At 41.9% G+C, this 13,280-nt stretch overlaps 1 protein-coding gene across 1 annotated transcript; it reads right to left on the bottom strand.

The window, feature by feature from the left end:
* Positions 1–4,320: 4,320 nt before the first annotated feature.
* Positions 4,321–4,890, bottom strand: LOC124233595 (putative methyl-CpG-binding domain protein 3-like 3). Its single transcript, XM_046650738.1, has one exon. It carries the CDS (start codon positions 4,888–4,890, stop codon positions 4,321–4,323), a length of 570 nt encoding a protein of 189 aa, XP_046506694.1.
* Positions 4,891–13,280: the final 8,390 nt, after the last annotated feature.

The following is a 13,280-nucleotide window of genomic DNA, read 5'->3' as shown; positions in this document are numbered from 1 at the left end:
CTGGATCTAAGCAGGTCTGAACTGACTGGATGGCAGGGAATAAGAAGGGTGATGGGAGACATTCACCTGGGGCCACTGAAGGTGAAAGTGGGACCAGCAAAAGGTGGACCAGAGCAAGCCGATGGCCATCAATGGAGGAATGAATAAACAAAATGTGATCCGTATATCCATACACTGTATATTATTCAGCCGTAGAAGATGTGAAGGACGCATACTACAACATGGAGGAAAGTTGAGGACATATTGCTAAGTGAAAGAAGTTAGTCAAAGAAGACTGCATATATGATTCCATTTACATGAAATGTCAAATATGGGCCAATCGGTACGGACAGGAAGTAGACTCATGGTTGCTTCAGGCTAGACAGGGGAGAAGGAAATGCAAGGGTAGTCCTCAATTATTTCTCTCTGCTTCTTTTTGCAATTTCTCTCTCTTGATATTCTCTGTGAGTTGAGACATCATTCTCTTTGTTTTCTTTGGTTCTTTGTCCCTACTTTCCATTAGCCTTTAAGACAGTTGTTTTCTAGCCTTTGTCTCTTAAGCCCAATGCCTGGGCTTTGTCAGGGACCGTTTTTGTCAATTTTCATTTTATTTCACATGAATGGGCTGCACGTTCCTGTAGGTTCGTATTCCTTGTAATTTTGTGTTGAAAACTGGAAATTTTGCAAATTGTAATGTGGTAATTGTGAAATTCAGATTTTCCTCCCTCCCCAGGTTTTCTGCAGTTGCCTTTTATGAACAGCAGTCGTCCTTTTGTTTAGTGACTTTTCAGACTATTTTTGCCAAAACTGTATTCCTTGATGTGTGTGGTCACCGAAATCTCTTTTTGGTTAACTCAGAAATCAGCCAGTGACCGCATGGAAGTTTCTTTAAATGCAAGGATCTAAAAGAACACATTTAAAAAAACAAAAAACCCAACTCTGCAGTCTTTGAGCTGGGCCCTCTACAACTCTTCCTCAGACTCCACCACCTGCTTGTGTGGAGCCCACAAATCTTCCAAAGTACAAGCCCAGGGTCTTTTCAGATCTTTTCTGAGCTCATCCAGCCTTGTGCATGCACATTGCTCTCTGGCTTCCCTGGTACATGCAGGGGCCCTTCTAAGCCTTTATTACCCTGAAAAACTTCCTCCTCAGATACTTCCTCTCCATATTTTTGTGTCTGTCTGCTGCTTGCCGCATCCATCATCCCATGCCCAGACATCTACTAGTAGCGTAAATCTTTTAAGTCTTTCATCATGTCATGACACTACCTGGAAAGTCTTTCCAGCCTGAGGGGGAGAAATCCCTGCCAACTTCTGCACTGGTCCCTCAGGGACCCAACAGACTGGCCACCACCCTCCAGTCACACAATCCCCCTATTTTTTTTTTTAAGATTTTATTTTTTCCTTTTTCTCCCCAAAGCCCCCCGGGACATAGTTGACATTCTTCGTTGTGGGTCCTTGTAGTTGTGGCATGTGGGACGCTGCCTCAGCGTGGTCTGATGAGCAGTGCCATGTCCGCGCCCAGAACTCGAACCAATGAAACCCTGGGCCGCCTCCAGTGGAGCACGCAAACTTAACCACTCGACCACGGGGCCAGCCCCACAATCCCCCTATTTTAAGAATGAGGTTAATAGTTGACCCCTGGCATGAGGAAGCCGTACAAGTAGTCTGGGCTCCTTCCTCACTTCCTCCAAAGAACCAAGGAATGGCAGTGGGTAGACATTAACCAAAAATGCTGCTATATTTCCTTGCCCAAATTCAGCCACCTCTTCCTTCATTCATCACTCCTCTGGTTGATGTAAGTTTTTTATTGTATTCCAGAGTTCTGAAACAGTTGATTCTGTCAGTTTGTTCAACTGAATGGTTGCTTCAGTGGAGAGACTGATTCTGTGAGCACATTACTCTGCCAGTTTTGTCAACGTGCCTGGGGAAATGTTTTGATATGTCACCTTTGTCCTTATTCTCCCTCATATTTATTTTGTTTGGTGGTTGCTTTTCAAAACTGCTTTCACCTTGACAAATTTACATATGAACTTAAGAATCAGCATCACAATTTCAAAAAAATTATGATTTTTAACTTTCTTACATTGAATCAAGTACTTTTGAAGAAGACAAACTCCTCCCACATTGTTACCATTCAGATCTGCCTGAGCCAGGAAGACTGTCTGTGTACTTTGTATGGCTGCTGCTGACCTAACCCCTTCAGGTCCCAGCAGGCACAAGAAAGTCACTTCCAAGATGAATTTCTCTCAATCTCAACTTGATGGTAGATGATTTGGTGGGTTGAATAATGCCTCCCAAAAGTCATGTCCACCCTGAACCTCAGAATGTTAACTTGTCTGGAAATAAGTCTTTGCAGATGTGATCAAAGATCTGGAGATGAACTCATCCTGGATTTAGGGTGGGCCCTAATGACTGGTGTCCTTGTAAGAAGAGGAGAGGACACAGAGACATGGAGGGAAGAAGATGATGTGAAAGACAGAGGCAGAGGTTGTACATCTGCTGCTGCAAACCAAGGAGGCAGGAACCGCCATGAGCTGGAAGAGCTAAGGAAGAATTCTCGATTCCCTGCTGTTGGTAAACTGTGAATCAGTTGGAGGGGTCCTCACTTCTCACTCAATCCATTGAAACCTAAAAGTACCTTGTCTTAAAAATTGTAATTATCATGTGGCTTATGATATGGATCTCATGAACAGCATGACCATGCCAGATGCCATCACTTAAATTTCTCGGGTCCACAATTATCACACAGGAACTCCTTCATTTTTCAATGTAACTCAGAGAAGTCATACTCTACATCTGGGAGTCAATCAGGAATAATTTCAACATGGGAGAGAAAACCCAACTAAAATTAGCTTAAAATAATTTGACAGAATATAAGAAGGAAGAAGAGATTCAATGAGGGAAGAAATCAGCTCATGTTAATGAGACTTGAGGAGTAGATTATGTCCAGGCACAGATACGTGCAAGATACACATGAGGGGGCAGGCCTTTTCCTGACTATCCCTCATGTCTCCTCCCAGGTGGCCTCAAACCCTGTCAGCTGCTCCTGCAGTGTGACTCTCTCAGCTCCACTTCCCAGACATCCAGTTCTCTCAGATAGAACCCTTTGTCTACCTGGCTCCTTCTCCTCTTCCATAAAAGGGTCCTGCCTGGATCCTGTTGGACCAGAGAGGGCTATTTGACACCCCCTGTTCCAGGACATTGGGGTTTGGAATATGAAGGTTAGCTCACACTGAGGAATTAGAACACCCTAGACCTCGGGCAGAGTCAGCCCCACAGCAAATCTATGGGCTCTGGGAGGGAGCCATCATCGTGTTAAATCCAGCGGCCATTCTCAAGAGGCACAAGGCACAGCTGTCCACCTCCACTCACTCTCTACCCTTCCGCTTCTCAATCACTCTTTGACTCTCTGAAATCAGGCTTCCTTCCCCACCAAAGCAAAAACTACTCTATCAAAAGTCTTCAAGGAGGTCCAGAAAATGTGAGATGCTTCCCAAACCACATCAGTCTTTTCCTTCCTGACCCAGAGAAAGTCTTCCCATCACATGCTTATTGAATGATTATTATGTGCCCCACACTGTGAGCATGTGGATGAGTTTCATTGACTCAGGACCTACTGTCAGGGCAAAGGCAACTAGCCTGCTGCCAAGGTTCTCTCCGTGTGATATGTTCCCAACCAAAATTTTCCTTCTTCAGAATCTTAGGTTAATTGTACTTTAAAAAGCCACGTAGGTAATTTTAGGTAACAGATAAGGCGGTAACAGGTAGCCTAGGTGCTAATTAAATTACATGGAAATGTCTTATGTCTGAAATAGCATTTGGCAGAAATACAAGAACAAAGAAAAGGATGGAACTTATGTTAGAATGAGATATAAAAGCAAGCTTAATAAAATAAGATTTATGGCATCAAATTAATTTAATGTTAAAAAATTAGCTCTTTACAGTAGGTATCATCTTTCCCTGAGTGTAAATATGATAGGAAAATATTATAATTAGAAACACTAAATAACTGCTCAGGATAAATTACCTCTGTAGAATTTAATATAAAAATGAGTAAAAGTCATGGTAAACAGAAATTAGGGTGTACCAGGACAAATAAAGATCTTTCTTGTCACATGAAACCGATGTCTCACACACAAGACCCACTACTCTTCACATTTTTGTGTCTCAAAAAATTTAATAAAGTACAATTTTAATATGATAAAGCATCACAGGCCAGATCAAGAAGCAGAACGGACATTAAAAGAAACGAGTGAAACTGAGGGCTGCTCACGGGGACCACCTGCCCAGGGCCACACTTCTTGGCTTCTTCAGCGCACCGACCTATTTCCATCAGTTCTCAGAACATCCTTCCTGGCTCCTCCCTCTCTGCCTCCCTGGCAAGCCTGTCTGCCCTCAGGGCCTCAGCAAGTCTCTCCCTGGCTTTTTTCACTTTCTGATGCTGTCTGCGGATATCTCCATAAGACACCGACTGTCTGCAAACTGACTGTGGGAGACGGAGACCTGCTCCTGGGATCATCTCCGCCCAGTCTGAAGACTGTGCAGCGGTGGGCTCGGGGCTGGTGTGGAGAGACCCAGCACCAACATGGCCCGGGGATTCACCTGGGCTATGAGGGGCAATTATTTTTAAAGTATTTGTAATATCGAAAGTACTTAAAAGTTCTCCTTCAGTGCTGCAGGCCTGGAGACCCTGCAGTCTCCTGTAAGCACAGACTTGCTGGGGCTTCTGCAAGGTCTCCTCCCATCGACGGCGCCTGACCCGATTGCCAGGATGGGAAGTTATTTTCGTGACTGGTCGCTTGAAAATGCAGCTGGTGAGTCTTATAGGAAGTTCACACCTTTCACGATGTCTCCGCTTCCTCTTGGCTAAATGAACTTGTCTTTTCTTCTCTGAAGTCTGGGGCAACATGTTTCTTTTGAGTTTCCCCTTTAGAAACAAAATGAAAGGTGAAATTTGAATAAAATGGGGGATGCAGACTGCCAGCCATAGAAAATGTTCTCAGCTCATTTGGATCTTCCAGCTTCCTCTCTACCTGGAGAAATGTGTCTCAACTTTCTCTGACTCATTCATTCCACATCCACGCCCTCTTCTATGCCATCCCATCCATTTCCCGGGCTTCAAACACCATTAATGAACTAGAAATGCCCACTGAGTCAGCGCAGATCTGACTTCAACCCTGAGACCCAAATAGCCATCTGCCCACATCCACATCAGTGATAAATCAATGACTCAGCTCACAGCGAGCAGGTCCCAAGGTGAAACAACTAGTTGTCCAACTAATTCACCCCATCTCAGTGTCCCCTAAACTCACCTGTTGGTACTAATATCCTGTCTACCCCTGAGTGTCATCCTGGACACCCTGCCACCCCACACTCACATGTCAATGAACCATCCATCCACCCTCCTGAATCCACCTAAAACTTCTCAACTTTTCAGTAATTCTCGAGCACATTTCAGGTTTCCCACAAAATACCATTTCCAGAGTGACCTTTTCTCATCCAGCAATCAAAATTAATATCACATTCTCTCGGTGTTAATTTTTAAAATTTTAATTTTATGTATATTATCTATTTCTTTCATAGTATTTTTCTCACTAAATTGGATACTCCATGAGGAGAAGACTAATGTGGATTTTAATATTTCACACTGCTGTATTCATTTATTGCTTTGCCCTTAGACGGTGCTCAATATATTTATTGAAAGGAAGTATTCGAACACAAAAAATACTTTCTAAGTTTTTCAAACAAATTCACTCTACTACAATTATACAATGATAAAATCTCTTTCCTGGTATACTTCAGTAAATTGCTACTGAAATTTCAAATCCTTTCTCTCTGTAATCCATTATAAGACTCTAGTCACAATAATCTGTTTAAAATGTGAACCTTATCAGTGCACCTTTCCTTTATAATCTCTCATTTCTGTCCGCAGAAGATATTTTTTCAAAAGGAAACCATACATCTCAGTTCATTCGTGTTGTCCTGCCATAAATGGTAACACCACCCCTTTCATTCCCCAACATGTCCCAGCTTGGAAGGGAAGTTATTTGGTCCTCCCATTTATAAAGAACCTCGTATAGGCCAAGTTATATACCAAAACCCGTGACCCACAATTTAAGTCACTGCCCCTGTTTATTTTAATCATGGTGAGAGGAAAGAGTGAATAAACAAAATAATGGATATCTAATATAGTGTTAAGTATACTTAGGTCCTTTGATAAACAATGCTGACAGAGAGAAAGAGGGAGGGATGTAGGAAGAGAGGTGTCGGATAAAGCGAGAAAGAAATTAACTGCAATTATTGATGAGGAGATTAGGGAAGGACTGAGTAGAGAACTGATTTTTTTTTTTTTTTTTTTTTTAAAGAGGAGCCAGCCCAGTGGCTCAGCGGTTAAGTTCGCACGTTCCGCTTCTCGGCAGCCCGGGGTTCGCCGGTTCAGATCTCGGGTCTGGACATGGCACCGCTTGGCTAAAGCCACCATGCTGTGGTAGGCGTCCCACGTATAAAGTAGAGGAAGATGGGCAGGATGTTAGCTCAGGGTGAGTCTTCCCCAGCAAAAAGAGGAGGATTGGCAGTAGTTAGCTCAGGGCTAAACTTCCTCAAAAAAAGAAAAAAAAAACTAAGAACATTGTGGGTAAAGAATTTTCCAGAGAGGGGATTAATTGAAACAGTGCAGGCTGAATACTACTTCCATTCCTTGTGACGTTGTTTAAAAACAAAACAAAACAAGTCTCGAGACTATTATCCCAAGAAAGCTCCCTATACAAAAAACTAGAGTTCGTTGAACATGACTCAACAAACGTTAATGCCTAGGAAATAACTCTCCATAAGCTATCTTCCTGTTTGAAGAGCTATTTTCTGCTCACTTAAAGAGCTTCCACAGAAGAACAGAGCATACACATGGACACTCTTGCCGTCTGTATGGATTCCACACTCACCAGAATAGGCTGGCTGGGCAACCAGGTGGATGCAGGTGTCTCCAGGGCTGCAGACTCGTCCTGCTGACCCCACTCCTGATGTGCAGACAGCTGTGGCTTGCTGGAGAATGCAGTGACTTCTGCCTCTGATTCCCCTTTTATGGGGGAAGGGAGTGGATAACCCAATCAGGGGACAGTCCAGAGGAGACATCCTGTCTCTCATTGATGAGATTTGAGAGATTCCTAAGTCTTTATAGGGAAACATGAAAAGGCAGGGTTTTTGACACTGTCAGATACTGTTGGTAGATGACAACATTTAATAAACTTGTGTGTGGGGAGGTGGTATTTGCAGTTTCTATCCCCATTTTAATGTTTCCTTTTTCTCCCACTGTGAATACCTTCTATAAATATAGGAATGGAAGTTACTATGCACAAAACTTTCTCATGTTTTAAGAACAACAATGTTCTTATGTCAAAAATCAACATGTTTTAAAAGGAAAAAATTAGAGACTGTGTAAATGTTTATCAATAAAAGAGTCTCCAACACATTTATTAAAAAGTTTATAGAATATATCACAAGCCCTTAAAAATAAATTATTTTGTGCATTTATGTTTCACCTAATTACCAATCTAAATTTGAAATTATTTCAACCATCTTACACTTTTCCTTCCCTTTGACCTCAATAATTAATGTTTCTTTTTTTTTTTTTTGAGGAAGATTAGCCCTGAGCTAACTACTGCCAGTCCTCCTCTTTTTTTGCTGAGGAAGCCTGGCCCTGAGCCAACATCGTGCCCATCTTCCTCTACTCTTTATACATGGGATGCCTACCACAGCATGGCTTGCCAAGCGGTGCCATGTCTGCACCCGGGATCCAAACCAGCGAACCCTGGGCTGCCGAGAAGCGGAACATGTGAACTTAACCACTGCGCCACCGGACCAGCCCTAGTTAATGTTTCTTTACTCTCTTTACTTCTCTGACTTTGATTTAATAACTCTTTTATTATTCCAGTATTTCCTCTATACACTCATTACTTACGATCATATAGAAATCTGTGTCTAATTGCGCTAATGGTTAAATCGTGAATCCTTTACATAATGTAGTCTAATACAAATAATTACTTTAACCACCTCCCCCAAATGCTAATGTAAGTGAGCAAAAGTGAGGCCATCTTGTTATGTCAAATGGCCCCAGCCCCTCCTCTGTTTGACTACTTGCTGCTCTGCACATACTCTAAACAATTCACATGCTCTCCTGATTTATGGCCTCTGCTTACCTATGTACTCCCTGATACCTTGATAAATTAAAACTGTGGTCTACGAGTTTCCCTCCAGGAACAGACAGACCACAGGTGAGAAACACAGCTATAAGGGATCGATCACAGCTGACAGACAGTGGAACAATGTGATGCCTGGAGCCCAACATCCCTGGACACCCTCCTCACTGCCCATTTCCCAACACAACTGCCTCAAGACTCTGTAATCCTTGAAGATGGGTTTTTGAGACATTAGTCACCCATCTTCGGATTGGCTGGATAATCTAATTAAACTTCCTTTCTGGAGCTCTAACTTGATGTGATTAAGTGGCTCAGCTGCAAGCAGAGCGAGCTCATTGCCAGTATCACTAACACCTTAAATACTTTCCATTCTACTGTTGACCTTCCTGACTTTTGTGTTACTATTGTCACACATTTTAATTCTACATATATTTTAATCTCCATGAGAGATTTCTAGAAATGCTCCATAAAACAAAATTCATTTGCATTTATTTATAAATTATCCTTTCCTTTCTTCTTCAGTCCTTCCTGCATTCCTGGTTTTCAATCTGGGATTATTTTCCTTTGGACTTCACTCACTCTAGTATTTTCTCTAATTCAAAACTGGTAACAACGCAAAGTTTCACTTTAAGATTTTCTAAGGCATCATTATTTGGTGCATGATTGCTGCTGGGTATAGAATTCTGGTTTGACATGAGATTGATTTTAGCATCTTAAAAATTGTACTCTCTATTTTTTTTTTTTTTGAGGAAGATTAGCCCTGAGCTAACTGCTGCCAATCCTCCTCTTTTTGCTGAGGAAGACTGGCCCTGAGCTAACATCCATGCCCATCTTCCTCTACTTTATATGTGGGATGCCTACCACAGCATGGCATGCCAAGCAGTGCCATGGAATCCAAACTGGAGAACCCCGGGCCGCTGAAGCACAACGTGCACACTTAACCACTGCGCCACTGGTCTAGCCCCCAAAATTGTACTCTGTTAATATCTACCTTATTTTATTTATGGCTAGAAATCACTAATTAGCCTCTTTTCTTGCTTATTTGTCCTTTATAGTACCTAAAATCCTTTACATTAACTTTGGTTTCTAGACCATAGTGTAGCTCATTGATATTTCAAGTGTATTCATTCTGCTTAGGGAATATTGAATTAACTGAATCTGTGGGTTGATGTCTTTCACCAACCTGGAACCTGCTTGTGTATTTTCACTTCTGATATCAATTCCTTCCCAGATTCTCTCTGCTCCCCTTTCAATTACATCACACGTGTCATATAATTCTACCCTAAATTTTCCAGCATTGTTGGCCCTGTGGTTTGGTTGGGAGATTTGCTCTTGAATTGTCTTCCATTTTAGAAACCAGCCTTTTGCTGGAATCAGTTCCTTCTTAATCACTTAAATTCTTAATTTCAGTTCTAACATAAACATCATACATAGCTTTAATTTTTTAAAAAAGAGGTAGCAGACCAGTTTCACAACAAGGAGAAAATGATTTCCATTTGATACAATAAAGCTCACGTAAATAGGAGAAAATTATGAATTGAATCTTCCTAAGACGTATGAGGAGCCAGTATGCATTAAAATTCATCACTAAGATAGAGCGGGTGGGAATCCTGAGTATGTTGTTCTTCCTACTGATGTGGACTACATTTTGAAATGATAATATTTAGATATTTTGGGTTAAATAAAAATGTTATAAAACCCAGTTTCATCTCTTTGTATTTACTTTCTTTAACGTGTATTCTAGGAAATTTGAAATGACATAGGTCACATTGCTAGATTTCTATTGTTCTTGGCTGGATAAAGCTATGATGTGATTGTTAATTTTAGGTGTTAACTTGAGGAGGCTAAATGATGCCCAGATAGCTGGTGAAGCATTATTTCTGGGTGTGTCCATAACGGTGTTTCTGGAAGAGATAAGCATTTGATTCTAGACTATGTAAAGAGACCCACCCTCAGCAGTGTGGTTGGGCATCATCTACTCTGTTGAGGGATCAATAGAACAAAAAGGGAAAGAAAGGCTGAATCCACTCTCTCTCCCTGAGCTGGGACTTCCATTTGTTCCTGCCCTTGGAGATTGGAGATTCTGGGTCTCAGGCCTTCAGATTCAACTCAATTATATCACCCACTTTTCTGGTTCTCTAGCTTGCAGATGGCAGATCGTGGGACTCATCAGCCTCCTTGACCCTGTGAACCAATTCCTATAATAAATATCCATTTCCATGTTTATATCTATTCTATTGGTTCTGTTTCTCTAGAGAATGTGATTGATACACATGGAAAACTAACTCCATAGTAGATGCACAGGGAGGGATTTCCCAAGGCATAAGAGGCCCCCTCACCCGCCAGGAGGAAGCAAACCATCCCACCCTGGCAGCCTGCATGAGTACACACACACAACTAACTTGAAAATATGCTCAGGCTCAAACTCTCTGCCTCATTGTTCATCACATCAGGAATTTCTACATGACATACTACAAATGTGTCCCTCTGTTTATCATCTCTTTCCTCCCACTAACGCTACGTCAAACAGGGGATGTGAATCTGTTCAGTTTTTTTCTGGATCACAGGTTTTTTACGAGAGCTTTGCACATAGTAGGTGCTTGATAAATAAAATGGCCAAATAGTTTTCTCTCCACACTGGAAGATATCTGGGAATGAAAAGGGTAGGATTAGGAATTATGATAGGACAACAGGAAAAATATCTGCTTAGACAGAAACAGAGGATTTAAAAGTTAAGGTGAACTGATTGGGTTTGCATTTTAAACAGATCATTGTAAGTAGAATCTCATGATTGGATTATGGAGAGATAGGATTTGGAATATTGAGCTGGAATTGTTAATTTATTGCTGTACACCCATCAAAAGATGCTATCTTTGCATAACGTAGTTAAGTGGATGGGTTTAAAATATTTCAGGAAATGAAGTTTTAGTATTTGAATTAGATGGATAGATGACAGATAGATATGATATCTGAGCTCTTTTTGTGTGCAAAGCCATATGTGAACACTGGTGAGGGAAACATCTGAAAAATCCATATTAGTCTTGCCATCATAGGCTATCCAGTTTAATGAGAAGGAACTAAACATTGAAAGAAATAGACAATGTACATATAAGGAAAATAGAAAAAAAATATCAACAAAGAAGAAAAATGGAGTTTCATAAATTAGGTTGCTAGAGCAGGAGAGTTCACTGTGTGGGAATGATATTTTGTGTGAGATCTGACAGGTGATTAGAAATAATTCAAAAGTGGAGAAATCTGTAGGTGGATTCAGGAGGGTGGATGGATGTTCATTATGAGTGTGCAGTGACAGTGTGTCCAGAATGACACTCAGCGATAGACAGAATATTAGCACAAACAAGTGAGTTTGGGAACTCTGAGAGAGAAGTGAATTATTGGGGCAAGTGGTTTGTTCGACTTGGGACTTGGTCATTGTGAGGTGAGTCATCACTGGTGTGCTGATGTATGGGGACATCAGTGAGGCCAGCTTGTCACACGACATAATCCTTTCCTGGTTAAATACCTTCTAGCAGGTGATCAGTATAAACTGCTGCATGCTTTCATGACTTGCTGGCTCTGATCCTGCGCACATACCCCTGCTGAGTTGCTCTGATAGCTTTGTTCTTAACTATTTTGATGAATCTTCCCAAGGAATAAGAAGGCCTCCAGGAAGAAAGATCACCTGTGGGATCATCATCACTGACGGAAGAGACAGAAGGAAAGAACAATGAGAGATCCCACAGTCTGCTGTCATGTACATGTCTAAACCCCCTCCTTACTGCCCATTTTCCCTATATAACTGCCTCAAGATTCTGTAATCCTCAAAGATGCGTTTTGGGGACATTAGTCACCCGTCTTCTGATTTGCCAGCTGATCTGATCTAAACTTCCTTTCTTGATCCCTAACTCATTGTGATTAATTGGCTCAGATGCTGGTGAGCAGAGTGAGCCCATTACTCAGTAGCAGTGAGTGGGCAGGTAGATATTTGGGTCTGGGGGTCAGAGTCACTTCTCTGCTGAAGCTTTGAACATTTTCAGTTCATTAGCGGTATTTGAATCCAGGGGAAAAGACGGGATTGCCCAGTAGGAGGGCGAAGGTGGAGAACAGATAGCACGGCAGGGCTGAGTTCTGGGAAGACTCAGTCAATGTGGGTTGGTCATGTAGGGGAGGCAGACATATCCTCTACCGTCTGGGTCCTTCTGGCTGGGCTACAAATTCAATTCACATGAGACAAATAACAGGAGAAAATCAAATAAAACTTTATAACATGTATACATGGGAGACACTTGGGAAAAGTGAGTAACTGGTCAAAATGATGGGGGCTCTCATCTTAAACACCAGCTTCAGCTAAAGACAATGGAAGATATTGAGGGTAGTGGTTTGGGACTTCAAGGGGGTGGAAGGCAATTTACATGGAGATGGAAATGCAAATGGGCCAACTACAGACAATGTGACCTGAGAGACTCTTTACATTACATTACAGTTAGCTTGTGGTATTAGCTCCTTCCTGGAACAGGCCCTTCTATTTTAAATTCTTTCAGGCAGGTGTGTGTGTGTGTGTGGGGGGGGGGGGGTGTCAAAGTTTCTTTCAGAGTCTTTTGTTATTAAAAATAATCAAGCCAAAGAGACACATTTTAGGGCGACCAACTCTGATTCTCCACAGTCATACATAAAAGCCAGGAAGTGGCTTAGGAAGTTTGGATCAGGATCAGGATGAAGTAGGCTGGATCCCAAGAAAAACAGTCACTCTAAAGATAGTTGAAGTCCACAATGTCACATGCCACTGCAGGGCACGTCAGAGAACAATGAAAAGTTCACGTTGGATTAGTAAGAAACATGACTTTTGAGTTCAGCAAGAGAAGCATCCACAGAATGGGGATATGGGATCGGGTGGGCACTGTAGAAACAGAGGCCTTGGGATGTATGTGAACTTTTCACAGTGAGTCCCGGCAGGAGGAGGAGAGGGAAGGCATGTGGGTGAGGAGTCCTAGGAAATGTTCTATGAGGGATCGGTTTGTAGATGGCAGAGATCTGTGCATTTTTGAAACATGAAGGATGATTACGGTAGGGAAGTGATTGAAAGTACTGTGAATATTGATGGTATAAGGTC

Source organism: Equus quagga, unplaced genomic scaffold (assembly GCF_021613505.1).
Source record: "Equus quagga isolate Etosha38 unplaced genomic scaffold, UCLA_HA_Equagga_1.0 207000_RagTag, whole genome shotgun sequence".
NCBI classification, from domain to species: Eukaryota; Metazoa; Chordata; class Mammalia; order Perissodactyla; family Equidae; genus Equus; species Equus quagga.
The sequence above is the reverse complement of the archived record's forward strand: the minus strand, read 5'-3'. Positions and strand labels throughout refer to the sequence as shown.